The sequence below is a fragment of the Trichomycterus rosablanca genome, chromosome 10 (assembly GCF_030014385.1).
Source record: "Trichomycterus rosablanca isolate fTriRos1 chromosome 10, fTriRos1.hap1, whole genome shotgun sequence".
Taxonomy (NCBI): domain Eukaryota; kingdom Metazoa; phylum Chordata; class Actinopteri; order Siluriformes; family Trichomycteridae; genus Trichomycterus; species Trichomycterus rosablanca.
The window spans coordinates 24401670-24423231 of record NC_085997.1 but is presented as its reverse complement, the minus strand read 5'-3'; the positions used below and the strand labels follow the sequence as shown (position 1 = coordinate 24423231).

At 38.6% G+C, this 21562-nt stretch overlaps 2 protein-coding genes across 2 annotated transcripts in view; one reads left to right on the top strand and one right to left on the bottom strand.

The window, feature by feature from the left end:
* The first annotated feature begins 413 nt into the window (after positions 1-413).
* Positions 414-21562, top strand: part of acsf2 (acyl-CoA synthetase family member 2) — a 31972-nt gene continuing 10823 nt past the window's right edge. The window contains exons 1-10 of the mRNA XM_063003707.1: positions 414-625; positions 2030-2225; positions 3823-3951; positions 4044-4097; positions 4180-4298; positions 4757-4919; positions 5033-5128; positions 6600-6751; positions 7881-7972; positions 8120-8196. Of these exons, the coding sequence (XP_062859777.1) occupies positions 519-625; positions 2030-2225; positions 3823-3951; positions 4044-4097; positions 4180-4298; positions 4757-4919; positions 5033-5128; positions 6600-6751; positions 7881-7972; positions 8120-8196 (1185 nt within the window). The 5' untranslated portion in view covers positions 414-518. The remainder of the gene's footprint in view (positions 626-2029; positions 2226-3822; positions 3952-4043; positions 4098-4179; positions 4299-4756; positions 4920-5032; positions 5129-6599; positions 6752-7880; positions 7973-8119; positions 8197-21562) is intronic.
* chad (chondroadherin) lies at positions 11389-17585 on the bottom strand. The gene is made up of 4 exons (XM_063003706.1): positions 16803-17585; positions 12595-12758; positions 12332-12477; positions 11389-11444 (listed from the first exon to the last, which is right to left on the bottom strand). Exons 1-3 carry the CDS (start codon positions 17583-17585, stop codon positions 12336-12338), a joined length of 1089 nt encoding a protein of 362 aa, XP_062859776.1. The 3' UTR covers positions 11389-11444; positions 12332-12335.

Sequence of the window (21562 nt, the reverse complement as noted above, 5' to 3'; positions counted from 1 at the left end):
CATGTACATGAAATCCCCTACAGCATATATCCGATTCTGTATGATTTTTGTAAGCTGTGAAAATGAAAGGATCTTGTTACCACACCTTACTAAGTGGTGGCCACGAGTTAATAAGATGTGGCCACGCATTATTTTTTTTAGGGGATGTCACCTTAGGGGCTCCGTAGTATGACTATGTTCGATTGCTATTTACATTTAATAAAAAAATAAAAAATAAAAAAGAAGTTCTGAGTGAAAGGAAAGATCCATATGGTGGCGGTAATGCACAATAATATAGAATGGCAACCGCTATACACAGAACAGGAACAACAACCATCTCTGAGTCTCTATATTAGGATTAGGACTACAGTAGAGTAGAGCTGAGTTACTCTACAGAGCTGCAGGATCGTTTTCGTTGCATTGTGTGAATTTGCGTTACTGTTTATCGCTTTTTCTAGAAGCGAGTTAAACCAGCAAACCAGAGCGTCGAGCTCGAGGCATTGATTTTAATACACACGTTTATACGTGAAGATAAAACCATGTGGCTGAGGACTGTGGCAGCTGTGCGGTCTACTGGTGTTATTTCCAACACTCCAAGACTCCTGCACCGAAGATGGATCCCTGTTTTATCTACTCAACCGAGCTGGTAAAAGAGAAATGTATACAGTTGTTGCAAGAGTACATAAGTGGTAACAGCATGCTGATGAAATTAGGGTGGAAATTATAGGTCCTGTTTAATCCGCATTTATACGTTTGTTTGTTTGATACACTTTCACTTACAGAACTATAAATTGTGCTTTCTGTTGACTTACACCGTTTTAAAGTAACTGCACATTAGCTCGGGTTAACACATATGTTCTGTTGTAAACTTTGGAACGTTTGTTTATTGTTGATAAGTTGGCAGTGAGTGGGTGCGCCAGGTCGTTCTGGAAACTCTGAAAGCTTTTGTTTAATGCCTCTATTCAAGTGCACTAGTAGCTTGTAAGATATGTGTGACTCTATACCCTAGACAGTGCACTACTGTGTAATGTAATGTAAACTACTGACCAGTGAATGACCATTAAAGGTTTTGTGCAACCTTCCACTGCTTTTAAATCTAGTTTAAAAACCTGTTTATTCTAGTTAGACTGTGTTGCTTTCAAATGATTGTGATTGAATAAAGCACAATATAGCATGTAATATAAGAAAAATAGTCAGTAATGGATGGTGTGATGTTACACAATTTGCCAACAATTTGTATTTCACCCAGTCAAAGAACAACGCTGCAAACCTCCTACTGTTCTAATGTAGGGAGCAGAACTGTGACTCATGTATGATGTGGCATTCCTGCACCTATGTCATTCACATCTAGGTCATACTTGTCCCCCAACCGCAAGTAACACTGAACACTTCCAACTTGTAGTTTAGATAAGATAAGACTTTATTGATCCCTTGGTGAAATTAACTTGTTACAGCAGTACAAGAGAAGGGTGGTGAAAAACAGAAAGAAAAAGACAATCAAGTAAAAAAACCTTACTAAATGAAATAAATGTTTTTTCATTTTTCAATCTGCTTTGGAAAACCAGCAAGTGGGGCCATGTTAATTTTATTTAAAAAGTACAACAGGTATGAATCACCACTCCACCTGATGTGGCAAACAAAACCAGCCAAACTGTGACTCAAAAGTTACAAATTATTTTTTTTGTGGAGGGGCTGTCACTCACTTCTTGTCAAAATAATATTTGGGGGGCGCTTAGGTGGTGCAGCGATTGACCTGTTGTTCATATAGGGGTAGGGTAGTAGTAAGCCGGATAGGGTCTCCTCGTAACTGATGCAACTATGACATCTGCTGGCTGATTGATGGCGCCTGCACAGGGGCGGGGAGGGAGTGCGTTGATCAGGGTGTGCCTCACAGTACACAGGGCTGATACACATTAGCACTCGCCTAGTGCAGGTGTAAAAATGCATACGGCTGCTGCCCAGGAAGCATGATGCAATTGGATGCGCTAAAAGTCGAATATTTCTTTATCTGTTAAGATCATTTCATTTATCCTTTTTTTGTTTCACCCAGTGGTATCCATGTAGACACACCACCCAGTGTTCCAACCCTCACAACCAGCTATGCCCATGGCGTCACATCCTTCTCCATGCAGTCTCTCACGGTGGGAAGGAGCCTGCAGCTCAGAGCAGAAAAGACCCCTGATGTTGAAGCTGTCATCTTCCTGCAAGATAACATCAGGAAAACCTTTGCTGAGTTTCAAACCGATGTAAGTATGCATCATCAATTTTCTTGCAATTCTAGCCAGAACTGTGCAGAATGAAGTCTTATTTCAGTTTGTACACACATATTGACATTATTCTATTGTACAACTGCCATATAATGTCAGTTAAAACTAATAATTAAAATATTTATTAAATGTATCACTCTTCTGTTGATTTCTGTTGAATGTTTACATAAATTAGTTGATTTAGAGTAAATATGACCTACAAAAATGTAGCTATTGAAATTGTGATAGTTCAAAGCTTAAACAACAATTACATTAATGGTATTAAGCAGACGCTTTTATCCAAAGCAACCTATTATTTTGACCCTAACAGTACAGGCAATTGAAGTTTTTTTTTTTTTTTTTTTTTTTGCCCGCTTCGGGGGACCAATTAAACTTTATTAGTATTAATACGAAGTACTAATAACTGTGGTCATTGTGAAGAGGGAAGATATACATCACATATAATAAGCAGATAATAATATAAGCAGAACAAAAAGGGGGGGGTTGAGAGGGTCATTGTGTAGAGAGAGGATATACATCACATAAGCAAAACAAAAAAAAAAGGGCGGGTGAGAATGGAGATAAAAAAGGAGTGTGTGTGCGTGTATGCGTGTGCGCGTGTGTGTGTGCATGCGTGTGCATAGGAACATTCGGGTATAGGTGATATATACATAGAATGGTTATAGATATATAATGGTTGTGTTAGTGGTGTGTGGGTAATCTGTTGATGAGAGCTGATGGAGTCACTGATGTAAAAGGTTTTTCAGTGCTGACCATGTTTTCATGTGTTCGTGAGTTCCGTTTTGGTTGGATGCTGATATTTTTTCCATTTTCATATGTTCTTTGCGTAAGTTTTTCCATTGATTAATCGTGATATTTTTCCATGATTTCCAGTTTGTGAGGATAGTTTTTTTGGCAATGGTTAGCGCCACTTAAAGTGCTCTTGTTTCATCCTGGTTTGGATTAGTGGTTGATGTGTCGCCTAATAAACAGAGTGATGTGGATAAGGGGTTGGGGTGTTTTAGTAGTGGAGTCAGCTGATTGAAGCAATTGAAGTTTAATGGCCTTGCTCAGGGGCCCAACTGAGGCAGATGTGAGCGTGAACCAGCAACCTTCTGATTACTAGTCCAATGCCCTAGCTGCTAAGCTATCAGTGCACATGTGAGAACTTTTGGAACTTCTCATCTTTTTAACTGAAAAGACGTTTGATATATTTTGTAACTCATAACTGATGTAATTACAACCTCTGCTGGCTGATTGATGGTATCTGCACAGAGATAAGTGAAAAGATGTAGTTGGCTACAGCACACGTGTCAGAGTTATGTGCTGCACACGTGATGTGTTAGTCATGACTCTCCTCAGTCAGAGTGGGGGTCAGCATCAGTAGAGGGGAAGTGTAATGCACTCGGGTAACTGGATATGACTGGATTGGGAGGAAAATTGGGGGGAAATGCAGCTCTCACCTGGGCCAAATTTAACATTAATACATTTATTTATCATACTTCTAGCATATTATTAATTCTGAATGCAAGGTTTCTACACACTGCTAAATCAAATCTTGTTTTATTTTAATTAATAAATCAGTGGTTTGTTACAGGTGGATCAGGCAGCAGCAGGTCTGTTGGCACTTGGTCTAAAGAAAGGAGATCGTTTGGGCATGTGGGGACCAAACACATACGAATGGATTCTTATGCAGTTTGCTACAGCTAAAGCTGGAATCATTCTGGTGAAGATTATTTAAGTATTTATTCATTGTTTTTGCACAACAGGTGTTGTGAACAGAATATCCTCATCAGTTATTTATTTGCTATTTAACAGGTATCAGTGAATCCAGCTTATAAAGTAAATGAGTTGGAGTTTGCACTTAGAAAGGTCAGTGCATCTATTAACCCAAGTTAATCAATTTTTTCCATCCAGGTCTTTTATTAATCAAAGGTCGTATCTCTTGATTTAGGTGCAGTGCAAAGCCATAGTGTGTCCAACTAATTTCAAGACCCAGGAGTACTACAACATGTTAAGTCAGCTCTGCCCTGAAATGGATACTGCACCCGCAGGGGGTCTTAAGAGTGCCAGGTGCACAATAAACACAGCATTACAATACAAACCAGACCGGACACTCACATTTCTGTACTTTACTTTTCCTTCAGCAATTTGCTAAAATATTTACATATTTATTTTAACAGACATTAAATATGTAAACAAAGATTAAATTGGGGTGATCCTAGCCTAAATAAACCTAGTTAAAATAAAGCTGTGAACACGATACAGTCAATCATGTGCTCAGAAAAGCAAGCAATACATTCACCAGCCACACCCACAACCCCTGAATTCCCTGGTTGTTGAATAAACTGAAGATTACATCGCCTGACTTATACACAAATCCACTGGACCATAAACTCATGTTAGACTTTGGTCATGTGCATTACCTTTTGCTGAAAGTGCATCTTTAGTGCATGAAAAGTGCATAATAGATTTTTTTTTTCTTAGTATAGAATCACACAAAAGCAAACTGTTTGCATTGCTCTGTTCAGATTGCCAGATTTAAGCACAGTCATTCTGACTGACAGTAAGCAACCTGGAGCATTTCACTGGACTGAACTGATGCAGGCAGGTAGCAGTCAGCATTACCAAGAGCTACAAGACCTCCAAAAAAAGATAGACTTTGACGATCCCATCAACATCCAGTTCACATCGGTAATGAGTGGTTTTTAAATCAAGATTAAGGCCCGTGTTTCAGTAATCTAGATAAATCTGTTGTTTTAATGATATCTCAAACATTAATAGCTTTTGAATTTGTTTGATTTTAGGGAACAACTGGAACTCCTAAAGGAGCTGCTCTGTCACACCACAACATTGTCAACAATGCCTACTTTATTGGCTTGCGTACTGGCTTTGAATGGAGGGTAAGCACATGCTTATTGTGTGGTGGAGTTTGAACTCTGTGCGTTACAGTTACCAGGTTTGTTAGAAATCCACTGCAATGACTAGTAGTCCTGCAAGGCCTACTTTTAGTAAAATCTGTTGAAGAAAAATAAAAGACTTGGTTTAAGCAGGGGTGAAAGCAAAGTCTTAATAATGTGGGTCAAAACTTTTATTTTATGTTTATTAGGCAAGCTGTGCTTCCTGAAGTCAGAATTGAAAGAACTGGCAGTGATTGAAATTGGCTGTGTTCCAAATAGTACGTAGTAAATGGTATTGTTGCACACTATAAAGCACTTTGGGATGAGGTTTAGGATGTAGCCCAGCTACCACTCACATACTTGGTAATCGGTGTCCACCTGTCCTAACCATAAAATAACTCATAGATAAAGTGTGACACATTAGAGCTGGGACACATTTACTGTGTTACTGTGTGTGACAGTAAAAATGAGCTTTTTTTAATTCTAAATTTGTTTAGAGCCTATTTTTCTCCCAATTTAGCATTTAGAGACCCCAATCATGTCCGAGAAGGGTATATTTTGCCTGATACACGCTGCCTTTGACATGTGCGTAATCCACCAACCTCTTTTTGTTTGACCATACTTTGGTGGATTCGCATGTGAGGCCAGTCTCGTACATGGAGAGTCACACGCTGATCTCCAAGTTGCTCCACTTCTTTATAGGCGCCTCAGACTACTAACCAGGGCCCTTGCACAGCATCGAAGACCTCACCTCCTTTTTTAGTCAGGTCTTTTCCCACTCGGCAGGCAAGTTGCCAGCCATTAGCAGAGCTAAGATTCGACCTCGGAGAGTTCGGAACCCCAGTGTTGGTGCACTAGCGGAACTAGCGGGTGCCCCAGATTATAAACCTGTGAAAAAAGTTCCTAAAAAGTAAAAAGTACCATCCCTTATCAAGCCAATATTTCTTTATAAGTATTCTTAAAAGTCATCCTACAGGAGCACGTGCACTGGACACACTTGCATAGTAGTGCTGTATGTGCAGTGAGCACTTTTTTTGTTTTACTGAGAAGGGTTAGTCTGGCTAGCATCATGCTTTTTGCATCCGATATTGAATTTCAGAGACAATACAATATATGCTACAGAAATTTGTAACTGCTGCATGGCTGAAAGAAAAATTAGGATCTGCATTTGAGCCAATTGGTGCACTGTTAGCTATTAAAGCAAAAGAAAAATACACAATAGTGTTTAAAACATCAGACTAAGAACTGAATAAAATAGTAAGCCAATTTCAGTAGCATTATTTTTTAAGTTTGTTATTTTTTCAAGCTGGAGATGATTAAAACCCTTTGCTGGCACTTGTAGGTGAAGCGATGCTTGATAGACAGAAAAAGTCTGATAAAACTTATATTATAAAACTTGATAAAACTTTGTCTGAAAAATAATGATTTGCAGTAGATATGCATTTCTTGACTGGCTGTCCGCATTGTTCTACAGAAAAAGATACGAGTCTGTGTTCCAGTTCCGTTGTACCACTGTTTTGGCTCAGTAGGTGGAGGAATGGTGATGGCAGTACATGGTATCACGCTGGTCTTTCCCTCCACTGGATATGATGGGCGGGCCAACCTCGCGGCCATGCAGAATGAAAAGTATGCCAGCATGTTATCTTACTTTGATTTCATTCTGCATTTTCTATTTCCAGCATGTATGCCAGGTCACTTGTAATCATACTTGAAGTGTGGAAAACATCTATGCAATTAAATGTGCCTAGAAGCAGGAAGCTGTACTTTTACTTTTTATATCTATTTTATAGATTATTTTATAGGGTTTTTTAATCAACATTTAACACAATATGTAGTTTTTTTTCTTTCTATTTATGCATTTTCCCCAATTTTCTCCCAATCTCGTTGTATCCGATAACCAGGTCGTATTTCACCTCGATTGCAGCAGACCTCCACCTCCGGGTGAGGAGGGCTGTAACTAACATGCTCCAACTTGCTGTTGAGCTAAGTCATGCACCGATCTCCATTATACACCATCTCTGTGCAGGCGCTATCCAGTGCTTTCCATCACTATCACCAAAACCCTAATTGCGGTTCTGAGGTCAAATACCTGCACAATAGAGCAGTGAAGCTGTTGCTGCCTTGTAGGGGCCCAAAACCTTACTAAGATTTGGTACTTTATTTGGTCACAAGTCAGTAGATTCATAATTAGGCCACATGTATTACCACATTATAAAAGTATAATTTTCCCACAGATTCCACCTCATAACTAAGAAACAAACATTCATGAACACAATGTTTCATTTTATTAAGTGAGTGTTTAAACTCCACAACCTCGATTTGTTTAATGTGGTATTGTTATGTACATAATATAGTTATTTGGGTCAGGTACTTAAATCCCACTTTTTATGTCTTAACGTGAGCAAGTGAACAGTTAGTCAGCCTGCATACTTGGCTGTGATGAGTAAATGCTACAGACTATTTAGTACCCACTCCATCAGAACAGTCACCAATGTTATTTTGTACATGTAACCAGTGCTGCAGACTGCTAAATGTTTGCTTGCTGACCTGCTATTATGGGATTGCAGTGGGGCATAAAGATGTTTTCATAGCCTATATACATATGAAATCATAGATTACTGGGTATAAAAGTGTAGCTATGTTCCTAGGCCATTTCCAAAAGTTTCCTAGCCAATAGCAGTTGCATTGTCCACTGTCTCTTTCTATGATTTACATACAGTATGTGTACTTAACAAAAATGTTTAATTCGTTGCAGGTGCACGTTTGTGTACGGCACCCCAACCATGTACATAGATATGCTTGGTCAGCCTGATTTGGCCAAGTTTGACCTGTCGTCTGTTGAAGCAGGTAAGTCATTCGGTGCAAACGCACATCTCAGACTTGGATTTGATTTTAAAGAGCTCTACTGTGAAATATCCACAGTTTTACTAATTAATTTGAACTATGCAAATATAATGCATGTTATACAATGTTATGTGTCCTGTAACTTGACAGGAATTGTTGCTGGTTCTCCATGTCCTCCTGAAGTAATAAGGAAGGTCGTCAAAGTCATGGGCATTAAGGAAATAACTGTAAGTACTGGCTCCAGATTAAAAATGTCAAAAATATGATTAACATTTTGTGGGTTAATAAAGTCTGAAAAATCACTTTCATTTTCTAATGATGAAGGCTTATGGCTTCTGTTGTAGAATAAAATATGTAACATATTTGTAATACAGTTTTTGTTAAGTATATTTCTCTTTGCCAGCCAAGTACTGTATCACTGTAATAATCATTGGCTTAAAAGGATTTGACTACAAGTGTTAGTTGCTTTATTTAACAACCCATTGAAGGACAAAAGAATTGATTAATAGAAAAATATGGCACTGCTGGCTATATAGAATCTGAACATTTTCCAGGCACACCAAGTGGTCGTTTTCTTAATGTTCAGAGGGATATACTGTCCACATTGAGAGTTCCATACTAACACTATAATAATTTCTGAAGGGAAATTCAGGTTAATCAGGTTTATACGTGTAAAACAAGGCATCATGGTAATAAACAAAGTAGGAGTTAGGACACTTTGTGGTACAATCAAGCTTTTTTACTGTGACACTTCCACACTTTAATGTAAAACCTGATCATGTTCTTGATGGACATCCATGAGCTTTACAATGCCTCCACTTTTCACTCTTCTGGGAAGGCCTTTCACAATATTTTGGAATGTATTGAAGTATTAAGTTATAGTATTGAAATATTAAATTAGCAATAAATTGAACGCTATTCTGATTCACTAGAGGGAGACAAATGACTTCACAAAAGTGTATTTTTTTATTCAAGCGTTCCCTATTTTAAAAATTAAACTACATTAGTTGTTTATTATATTAATATATTAATACTTATTATTATACTATGCAGTCAGTATCATGCATCTTTATGGAAATCACAAAAGACTTTTGTACAGGACGTTGCCAACCTTTATGTCATTGTGAAGTTCTCAACCTGGATACTGTTGTTAGAATTATGATTAAGAAACAATACAACAGATAAAATTCTAATTAGATGCATTTACTAAATGACCAAAGTAAGACATGTGTAAATTGAATGCGAGTCTGTTAACAAGTGTTACACGCTGTCCTGAACCCCCTTTTTATTGCAATGCAAAGATTTTACTGACAGTCAAAGAGATGTTTTTTGTTGTGGATTGTTGTGGCCATCATATGACCACAATGATTACGTTCAGATGTTTAAGCCACTCTCATTACTAACTTGTTGCTGTAAAATTGGCTACATAAAACAGTTTGGGTAAGGCTCTTTCCTGTTCCAGACTAACTGCAAAGCCCATAAATACATGGTTTGAAGAATTTGGTGTAAATAAACTTCTCTGGCCTGCATAGAGCCCTGACTTCAACCCTAATAAACACTTTTTGAATGATGATTGCAATGTTGATTGCAAGTCTGTCAGGCCTTCTTGACCAGCACCCCTGCCTGACCTCACAAATGCTTTTTTTTTTACTGTTTGGGCACAAATGGTCATAGACACACTCTAAAATCATGTGAATTTTGTGGATGAATTCTTCCCAGAAGAGGGGAGGCTGTTACACTGCAGTGGGGGCCTACTCCATATTAATGCCCATGGTTTTAGAATGAGATGTTTAGCAACGTTATGGTCAGGTGTATACTTATATAATGTGTAATACAAACATACCATGTCATGAATAAGTTAAAAAAGAAAAAAAATATTGTTTGAAATTAAGCAGCTTTTAACTGCACACAAAATATTGTGGCCTGTGTATTGAAGGGATAATCAGATATTGTTTTGGCACCTCTGTGTTCTTGATGTAAAAATAAAAACGTTGACTAGAGTGGGAACCTGTGTTAAAACTATTTCTTAGTGTCTTTAAATAGTTGGTGTACTCTCCTCCTGTGTCCATGCGGGTTCCTTTAGAAGGTGGATTAGCTGCTCTGTATTGCCCTTAGATGTAACTGAATGAGTAAATGCGTGGGTGTGTGATGCCCTGTGATGGACTGGCGCTCCTAGTAGCCAAACTGGATTCCTGTGTGGTTCCCAGATAAAACACATTATTATCCATTCTAAGCTTGAACAATAGTATTACTGTACTAGGCAGTATCATTCTGTAGATCAGAACATCAGTCACTCAGGCAACTATATCACACATCAGTAAAGATTACCTGGATGTTTATTGGAAAGCGATAACGAGCAGCTCTTACAGTAAAGTAAATGTCAAGATAATCTGGTAATGTACACAATACGGTGGCTTGCAAATATTCAGCAATACCCTTATTAATATATTTCAGTATATTTTGCAAAAGCATGGCGGGGGGCAGGAGGATTTAAAATAGAATAACATTACTACTCACAAATAATGTAAAATCAGTGGGTACCCTGAGTTTTTTGCTGTAACGAGACACTCCCACCTAGGGGTGATGGGGGACAGTAACACCAAAGTGTGTTGGAAATGGAAGCAGTGTTTTCATTGCTTTTATAACGATTTCTAATCATTTCTTTTTTTTCCCTGTGTGGCCCGGTAATGAATGATGCATGGACCGTTGGGAACCACCAGGTATTTTCTTAATTAATGTTCTCACTTAAAGGGTTATTATAAATTAATTGTTAACAGGTGTTGGAAGTGGTGTTATGAGGTATATTTTCTAGGTGCGTATTTGGCCCTCATAATGCCATAGTGCATCCCTTTGTGGCCACAATTTGCCAATCTTAAATCTCAAACTTGAACTTGACAATAACTTTAGTGAACTTTACTGGCCTTAGTCAGCAGATCTGAATCCAACTGAGCACCTGTGAGTGTGGCAGAATGAGAGAACAAGACTGGCAAATCTGCTGCCAACGTGTGATGCAATCATGTGAATGTGAACTGAAATATCAGAAGTGTTACTAATAGTTTCTAAAAACATGCTGACCATGAAGAACTGTGGCTGTTAAAAAAAACAAACAATGAGTGTATGTTGCTCTGTAAATACTGTAGCTCAATTAATGGAGTTTACATGCATGTAATTGTTTATCTCTCTGCATTGTTAGTACTAACCCAAAAGCTCTGCTTATCTCAAGCTTGGATGTGTTTGATACTTTGTTTGTTATAAGCTTGTGGTCATGGTAACCCATTGACCTTTGGACATTAACTCTTGATAAAAAGAATTAGGCAAAAGTCTGTGTTTCTATTATGAACGGACCACGTTTACATGCATGCCACAATATAGAACTAAAACATTAAAAATGGACAGATTTGAAGTACAAAATAGCCTTTCTTCCATTCTGTGCACATGAAGCCGGTCCACTGGACAGGCATCTGCTCTGAGACTCCTGTGGAAGACAAAAAGAAAGAAGTCAAATTAAATAGCCAAGCGAACACTACAAACCCCTTGAACACCAGGGTATCCTGGGCTGGCACTAGCCGTAGACCCAAAGTTCAGCATGGGAGTCACAGTTTATTAGTGTCAGACAGGAATCAAGGACAGAATCATAATCGGGCCACCAATCGAGCACACACATAATTCTATTCCAAGGAGATGATTAACTGACAACGTATTTTGCTCATTTATAAAGTGCTTGAAGGTTTTTTTTTTTGTAGGGATGGATACAAATCAATGGAAATCCATAATAATACATACATTATGATGAGCTGATAAGGATTAAGGTCAGTTTTTGCATTTTAAACAGCTGTATTCACCGGTGTACCTTCAGACAGGTCCATGCCAATAAAGTTCAATGATTTTTAAATCTGCTAATAAGGGAGTTGTGGAAGGTGCTTTGCTTCATTCTGGTGTTTACTGACCACTCAAATAATAGTGGAAGACCACTTTCACCATGGAGTCTATGAGATGGCCACTGTATTTTAAAGTTGGCATCAGACATAATTATAACAGTGAAGGCCTCTGCCCTCTAAAAGGACATCTGGATGTTTAACAATGCAAAAATATAGAAAAGTGGATCTAAAATCGTCTGGAATGTGGAATTAAGGGGTTCAATGAATAATTACAATGTTTTATTGTTTGTTGGTCTGGCAGATTGTGTTTACTAAGTTTGCACAACATTTTATGAGTAATTATTGCAGAAAAACAAGTTGTTCCAAAGGGAGAAACATCTTGGAGAAAGTAACTGGAGGAAGATTGATTTCAACACTGATGTAACTTGTTGGTTTCTTAGGTTAAGACCTATATTTTATTCATACTGTGAATTGAATCAGTTACCTTTTCAGAGTTGTGCTTTCTTCTTGTCTTTTTTTGGCTTTGTTTTGCACCGGCTGAAAGCAGTGCTGTCTCTGATTTGCTTGCCTTTCTGATTTCCAGGAGATGCACAAACTGCATCAGTGCGATGACGACCGGTGTCCATCCATCTAGATATGCAAAGAAACAAATGTATGCTAGTGTTTTAAATCTGATGATCAAATCTAATAGTTGATTTAAGTGCTTTGTTGTCTGTGGTGGTTGATGTAGAGGTGGTTTGCCTTTACTTTCTAAGGTTGGCTAACTGGCAGTTGCAGGTCCATGGGTTGTTGAACAGGGTGAGGTTCTGCAGTGCGGTGAAAACCAGACTGTTTGGTAGAGTCTTCAGTTTGTTATTCTCAAGATGCAGAGACTTTAGTGCTGTCACACCCTCAAAAGCAGCATTGGAGAACTAGATGGAAATAAATAGTAGAGCACAATTCATTTCTTTGAAAAAAAAAAAAAAAAACCTGAAAGAAATACATTGATCTGTTGACAGTAAAAACTATTATTTTAAAGGATAAGTTTGGACCATTCACAGCAATTAACCAGTTGACCCCACGGGTTTTGAGTAAATCTTGATTTTGTTATCATACATCCACCATTGTGTGACTTCAAATGACTTTCAGTACTGAAGGATGTACCTGTGACCCACTGTTAGCTTCTTGGCTTACGCTGACTGATTAAAAATTGAAATATCCTGCTTTTTGTGGAAGTCATTATGCCATGCAAGCTACTAAGATTCCCAAGACCTTTGGAAAAAGCCCCAGAACATCACAGATCCTCCCTACTTAAAATGGGAACATGGCAACAGAAGTATTTCTTCTGTAAAACCAACCTAAAATATCCAGCCAACAGCACCCCGTAGGCAGCGTCCTGTGACCACTGATGAAGGTCTAGAAGATGACCAACTCAAACAGCAGCAATAGACGAGCGATTGTCCCTGACTTTACATCTACAAGGTGTGAATTTGTGCCCAATTGATGTTTCACTTTATTTTAAAGGTGTTGATTGGAGTTAAGGTCAGGGTTCAGGGATCTGTTTGCAATATGGTGAAACACTCTAACTAAATAATTAGGAGGGGTGTTCACATACTTTTGGCCATTTGGTAAATGTTTGGTGGAAAAAAGCTGAGGTATTCAAACCCAACACCTTGACCTTGACAGCACCTACTGTCAAACATTGTGGTATTATGGTCTGTGGCTGTTTTTTTGCAATGCAGACAGCTGTGGAGATAATAAAGAAGGAAGCTTGTTAACGGCTATAACTGAAAAATAGACTGAACGTGCCAAGTGACGTATAACTGTTGTATGTATATATGGACCTAGTAGATTTGTCATACTTTTTAAAAAGCCAAACCAAACCTATGGAAGAACAGTTATCTTCCCGGGGCAGAAAGAGTTAAGAGTCATTCTAATGGCTCCAGCAGTGGCAGTTTGGCAGAGCTCGGATGTCAGACCTCAATCTTGGATCACTAATCCTAACTGTCCTTACCACTTCTACCAGTTTTTCATGTTCAGTTGATTAAAAGTACTGTGTAATTTAAATCCGGATTTCAGTCTCCTCCACTGTGTAGTGTATTTTTGTCTTGGTTAAGTAGAGAAATGAAATTCTGCCAAATAAGCAGCATGTTTTGACAGTTTGCAGTTCCTGTTCTAGTTCTGTTCATGTGGAATTAATTCCAGGCAGTGTTTATGTATTGTGTTTGGTCAATGTGCATTTTATTAATTCATTTACTTGCAGCCACATCTTGCTTCGATTTCCCCCCTTTTGAAAGTGAGGGGGTTGGAGAGGTTGTTTTCTATGAAAGACTTCTTACATGCCTTCACCAGGGCTCTTCCTGTGTAAACGTTTTTTGTACTGCCATCGCAACCCTCCATTAAACTTCATACGCATTTGCAAGGCTGTTAAAAACTTCACCAAGGTGGCAGAGCGATGCTGCATGGTGTGAAGAAGGTTCAGCCTAAAGGAACAGGGTGGTTTCGGTGCATACACATCGCAGACATGCTGTCTCATTGGGAGTGTGTTTGTGATGCATAAGTCCAAAAAGATGTGCTTATTAGGGGGACTTTTTGGAAATTTCCAGTAAAGAAAAGGAAATCAAGTGGATCGCTCGAAAAGTTGGAAATTTAATGGTATGGAAGTTGACTTCCAGCACAGAGAGAGTGTTTTTGCGCCCTCTCGCACCTCTCCTCCATCAACCTGCTCTCATGCCAAAAGCGACAGCAAAGAACTACTTGTGCATTCAGATGAGGCAAAAACATCCTAAAAATACCTGTGCTCATGAGCCTCAAAACAGCCCATCACTATTTACCTGTCTCCGAACCTTTACTGACCTGTTTACAGGGTGCCTCTGGTGAGGGGAAAATCACAGATTTCAAAATAACACTTGGTTAATTAGTCGATGGAGGGCAGGTTTGGATTGGAGCCAGCAAGCAAACAGATGCTAAAAATATACTTGATATTGCAGTTGCTTTCATTCATTGCGTTTTCGTGTCATGACATACACATGGAACAAAAAAATCCTTTGTTAGTTGTCAATGCACAGTACCCTTCAAAAACCGTGGTTGATCCCAAACCAGTAATCTCCTTTACATTATACCATATTGACACTAGTTAGTAGCTAGGCAAACAATTATGATTCTTTTTTTTTTTTAATTGTTTAACTAATTTGACCCAATTTGGATACTTTTAATTACCCAGCGCAGTTGCATGACCCCCTGCTGGCCGGGGAGGTCCTCAGGCTAGCACAAGCCTGAAGTGTGTGAAGCTGCCTGTCTTCTATTTACACCAGCCAGCAGTATCTTCTTACCCTATGTTCAGACCGGCAGTGATTTTTTGCTTCTTGTCGTTTTAATCATTTATCGCCCGGTGTTCTCACCAGTAGTATCATCATCACCTAAGGGCGTTTGGTTGCCATGGTTTAACTGATACCAAAAAAGAAAGGGAAAAAAATGCCATGGCAGTACAGCGTACTTTACTGCCTAGTATCAACAGAGCATATATAAATAACAATTTCATCACAAATCAATGTATACTGAGTGTACCATTTCACGGTGGTGGAGATAATGTGTGTACCACTCAATGCTCAGTTTTGTTTTGGTAATCGCCTTCATTTAGCTCCTAATTTGCATAAAGTTAAAAGTTCCTTAATTTTTTCATACCCACTTTACATAGCTAACATTTGCTCCACTGATGCTTTGTCATGTCACTTCGTTGCTGGTCTGAACATAACTTTTATAGAGAACTGTACAGCATGCAGATGACCATGCCCCTCTCTTTGTACTCCTACAGTGCTTCACACAGCAGAAGTCAAAACAGCAGCAAAAACAGATTTCTGATCCAGCCTTCCCTTTCTCAGACAGTTTCAGTGGTGGGTGATGGGTGTCCACATTCATTTGTTTCGTATAGTGTATTTGTATTTTAAATTGTAGCAAAACCTGGTGTTCTCACAAAGTAAACAACCAACAAATATGTTAAAAGCCATTTAGCCATTTAGGGAGACAGTTTATGACTTGATTCATGAGGTGGTTTCTTACCTGCCTCATTAGCTCAGAAATATGGTATGTACACTCCGTTCACATATGCCAGACCACAAGGAAACCGGACCATAATGTAGCGAGAACTTTATAGAGAGAGCTTTCAGGGATAGCCCAGAAAACACATATTTTTTCTACTTTAATTCCAAATGGCCAAAATGTTTTTTTAAAGTTGTGCAAAGCCAATAATAAAAAATGGCATTTAAAAATAATAATCGTAATAAGTCTTATTGCATCATTAAGTAGGATTGATCAAAATAATTAGAAATGTTTTACCCTAATAGAAAGACTTAATATCAGTCCAATCCACTGATGTATTTTATGCCATAAGTGTAATGACAAACATTCACATAGACAAAGAATCAAAACTCAAAAGATAGTTTGGAAATGGCCCAATGAATTAATTCTTTAAGTCTGGTGCCACCCGGAAACACTTGATACATAGCAGAATTCCATTGATAATTCATTGCTAGGCAATACATAGTAGTAATATAATCAGGGAACAAATTAACAACCAACAAATACATAAAGAAACAAATTTGTATTTTATTTTTAACTAGAATGTTGTTTATATAGTGATAGTATAATTAAAATATTATATTTAAAAAGTGGACAAATAAATCAATTAATTTTTTGTTTTTTTTGTGGAGGAAAAATGATTAAAGTTAATTAAAAAAATTTGATAGGGTGCAGCTCTCTCAATCTCCCCCGCACCCTGATTCCTATGTCCCTTAAAAACGAAGACAAGTATTGCAAAATAGTCCGGCTAGTTACTAAGATATATTCTTATTAGAACATTGTTATCCGTCAGCCAATACTATGGCTTTGAAATTGGCATCAGATATAAATATACCTAAATATTTTGTAACCATCTTATTCCCATCCAAAGTATCTGCATACAAGACAGAGCAGCTTACCTTCTCCAGTCCCATATCATTGAGATGCAGTTTTTCCATATACCGACCAAAGCTTCTAAATGCATAATCAGGAATCAAACGCAATGGGTTTTTGGACAAATTGAGCTCCTCAACGACACGTAGCTTGCTCATGGCCTGGACGGGATATGTCGACAGCTTGTTTTGATCCAGAGTAAGCATGGCCAGGTTTTCAACTTCGTCAAGACTGCCAGGTTGAATTGAACTTATCTCATTGTGACTCATATGCAGCCAGCGCAGGTCTTTAGCACCTGTGAAGATTCCTGATTGCAGTTCTCTGATCTTGTTGTTGTCAAGCTGCAGGGTAAACAAATTTATCAGGGGGGAGAACATGCCTTTGGAAAGACCTGAGATCTGATTGCCATCCAGGTGAAGATAGGTAAGCTCGGTGAGGTCATCGAAGGCCCCGGGTTTGATGGTGCTGATCTCGTTGTTGGAGAGGTAGAGGTAAATGAGATTTTTAAGGCCCTTGAAAGCCTGGCTGGCGATCTCCCGGATCTGGCAGTGCTGCAGGTGCAGCGAGATAAGTCCCTTCATTTCACTGAAGCTTCCAGTAGCGAGCGAGCCCAGGTTGTTGCGCTGCAGGTTGACGAGGCGCGTGGCCTCAGTGATGCGGGGGATCTTCTTCAGACCTACGTTGTCACAGATGACATGCTGCAGGTCACCGTGACAGTGGCATGGACTGGGACACTGGCTCTGGATACCTGTTATTAAGGTGGTAAAGATCTGGGTACACAGTAGTAACTGGAGTTTTGAAACCTGCATGATGACCCTGTTTCTTCTCTCTGTCCTCCTGCTGTACTGAAGAGTCCTGCAGTTGGATAGACAGCAGCAGAAATCCACACAGTATAAAAAGAGGGAGCGAGAATGTAGCGAGGTTGGGAAAGAGCTAGAGGTGAGCAAAAGTAAGGAGGAGAGAGGGTGTGAGACTGCAAAAGAGGCAGTGCATAAGAATTGACTTGAGTCTTGGAGAATGACTGTTGTTTTATTGACACTGTGGTTTTAATGTTTACTTGTAGATTTTTTGGCCTTAGTTTGGGATTGGTATGTTGTGTAATCTGCTGGAGAAAGTAAGATGTTTTAAGAAATTAAACTTCCAACAGGTAAGCAATATATGAACAGAAAAAGACTGGAATTGGAATGGAATAGACCCAAATATTCTATATTATATTGTGTTTTTAATCATTTTAAGAGAAAATTGCAGTAGGGATGTAACAGCCAGCGACACACATTATGCCCCTAAAATTGTAATTACACCAAACAGAAACTAAACTGTGTTGTTTACAGAACAGACATGCTTCAGTTTAAATCAGTGTTTTAATCCACACCAACTCTGTGAGCCACTTTATGTAAATATTCTGTTCATGTAGAAATCATGATTGGATTAACTGGTAAAATATGTATTTGAGAATTAGATCATGTTTATTTGCAGCAGTTCATTTGCTGGCGCAACAACACAAAAAAAAAGTCGCCAATCTACATGTTTAAAAAGGGAAAGTTGCATATTGAAGTAATAACAAACTAGTAATGTCTGGGCACCCAGGTGGTGTAGCGGGATAAGCCGAGATTCTGAACTCCTCGGTTTGAAACTCAGCATTGCTACTGGTCGACTGGGCACCATCTAGTGGGCATAACTGGCAGTGCCTGCGGCAGACACTGATTGGCCACCGTGTCTGCTAGGAGGGCGGGATGACCGGACTATGTGGGTGGGGTCTTCTAACGCTGTGCAAGCACCCTGGTTAGCAGACTGATGCCACCTGTGCAGAATGCACGGGCGAAAAGCAGATTGACTACGCTAGGACTGCGCTAGGGGCGGAGGAGGCAACATACCCTTCTCGAATGCAATCAGCGATCCCCAGCAGCGGAAGACAGATTGACTACGCTAAATCGGGAGAAAATGGATAAAAATTGCATTAATAAATAGAAAAAAAGTTATATCTAGCTTTTAATAGAAAAACCAACAAATACAAAACCAGACTCTTTTGTGTGTTCTTAGCTTTGGATCTATAGAGGTATCTTTTATTTTCTATTTTTTATTTAATTATTTCTCCCATTTTTTTCTCCTAATTTTAGCATAGCAAATTTGTCTTCGGCTGCTGGAGACCCCAGTCACCTCCAAGAAAGCTAGACTAGCCTGACACATGCTCTCTCTGACATGTGCGCAGTCCACTGACCCCTTCTTATTTACCCATACTTTGGTGGATTCGCGCATGAAGCTAGTTTTGCAGGCGGAGAGTCACACACTGATCTCTGTGTTTTCCCACTTTTGTGCAGATGCCTTGGGCTACAAACACAGCATTGAAGACTCCACCCCCTTTTTAATCCGGTCTGTTCTCACCCAGCAGACTTTAGTGGCATATTTGGTGGGCTGCAGGCACTGTTAATTGTGGCACCCAGTTGACCGGTAGCAGAGCTTCCAAAAACCAATATAACAACCAACTACAGTGAAAATTAACAATACTTAAACATGAAAACTGCACGAAGTATATAAACATTAAAAGGCATTTAAAAAATTAAATCATATAAATGCATCTTTAAAGACAAATTATGTCTATTCGTACCATACAGTCTTAACTTGTGTGGTCTAATAGTGCATGGCTGGTAGAGTTTTAAGTGGGAACATTGCTTTTATTTTTAAAGTTATTTTTAGTATAAGAATCCTGGAGCTGTTTACATGCTGTGCCAGCTTTTGTGTGGTTAGACGAGCCTGCAATGCATTTCTCACCAGAGCTTCTATTGCTTAGCAGTCAGCGTTAAGAGAAAAGGCAGTGGACTGCTTTGCAACACATAATCATAGCCAGATGTTGGACTTAAATTGGTCTGCTTTCATTCTGTCTGTCACATTCTTCTGCAAAAATATCTCCTTCTATTTCAAATACTCCAGGTATTTCAGGCTGAAAAAAATGTGGAGTGCTTTTATACCATGCAGAGTTTTAGAGTGATGGGCATTACTGAGTAACTTTTGTTTGTAGATTTTATTGGTTTCTTGGTAGGGTTGTGGTAAAGCGAAAATAGAGTTGTAAAACACATAAACAAACACACAAATCTTCAAGTGTTCCTCCATCACTTCAAACATACAGTTTGTGTTGCAGTGGCAACTAAGTGATACCCCCATCCAACATTCCCTCAGGAAAGACAAATTGTAAATATAGAGTACCCGACCAGGTCAGTGGCATTGTTGAAAATTCGTATAAATAATTTCTTATAATTTTCCAACAACGCATTTACTCCTCATTTTAATTTCCTACATATGCTCAACTGAATTGTCTAAAGCATGTTGCCCATGGTGTAGTATAAAGCTATAAGTTATTAACCATATTTAGCATTATTAAAACAAAAATTGTGGGATTGTTTTCCACTGCCATGTCAGGAAATAGTTTAAATACCTCACATAATAATACCATCTAGCCACCAATAATGTACAGCCTTTTAGGCATGTCTGGCATTTGGGTTAAATCACGAATATACGACTTTTTCACTGTAATTGAACCAGACTCAAATGTATTTGTAACCACGCCAAGACCACCCCGTTTAAGCGGTCTCAGGTTGTGCTACTTAAATAAAGCGTACCAGAGGAGCAACCACACCCGGGTTTAATTAAAATAGACTAAATCGTGCAGGTGTTAGAGTGCCTTCAGATATGAGGAATGTGTGGTTACTAATATAGTTAACAGTGCTGCAAAGGGGTAAAATTTGGGATTATTCCAGTGGAACTGAGTAGACAAGGGAGTCATTGGAATGAAAATTGTACAGTAGAATGATAATTGTCTTGGGTGGGCCCGAATTAACATAGTCATATGTGTTTGACCATGCATTGATAACAAAAATGGAGAATGGCTGTTTTTGATTGACCCTGTGGTTTATAATGTTTACTTGTAGATTTTTTTGGCCTGAGCTTGGGATTTTATGTTAAGTAATCATGCTGGAGGAAGTAAGATGTCTTTAGAAATCAAACTTCCTATAGGTAGGCAATATGTGAAAGGCATAAGACTTTTGGCACACATTAAAAATGGAATTCACCCTAAAGGAAATAAATAAAAATATTTCTCTTTCCAATCAGCTTAGGAAAAATTGCAGTAGGCATGTAACAGCCAGCGACACACATTATGTCCCTAAAATAGTAATTACCTCCAACAGAAAAGTTTTTAACTATGCTTTTACAGAACAGACATGCTTTAGTTTAAACCAGCCTTTTAATCCACACCAACACTGTCAGCCACTTAATATAAATATTTTATTCATGTAGGAAGTCTTTGTATTAACTGTTTAATTAAATATTTATTTGACTGAGTAAAAGTTGGGATTGTTCCAGGGGAACTGAGCAGACAAGGGAGTCAATGGAATGAAAATTGTACAGTAGAATGATAGTCATCTTGGGTGGGGACCATGAATGAACCTGCCAGAGGCTTAAAATTTGTACTGGCATGCATTAACATAGTCATGTGTGTCAGACCATGTATTGATAACACAAAAACCTAAGAAAATAGGTTCGGTGTAAATAACCAGGATTTCCTTTTATTGTATTGCTTTGGTGTTAAAATTTTTGGGAAGAACTACAAAAGAACACTTGTGGCTAGATTTTTTCTTATATCTGTCTTGTCCTTAAACATTACATGTAGGAATTTGTGTTATACAGTCACATGTTAAAGCTGTATTCACATGATGTGCTGCAAATTTACACACACCATTCTATTGTTTCCTAAGGAGCTGCACTTAGTGCAGATTTACTGCTTTGGCGCTTG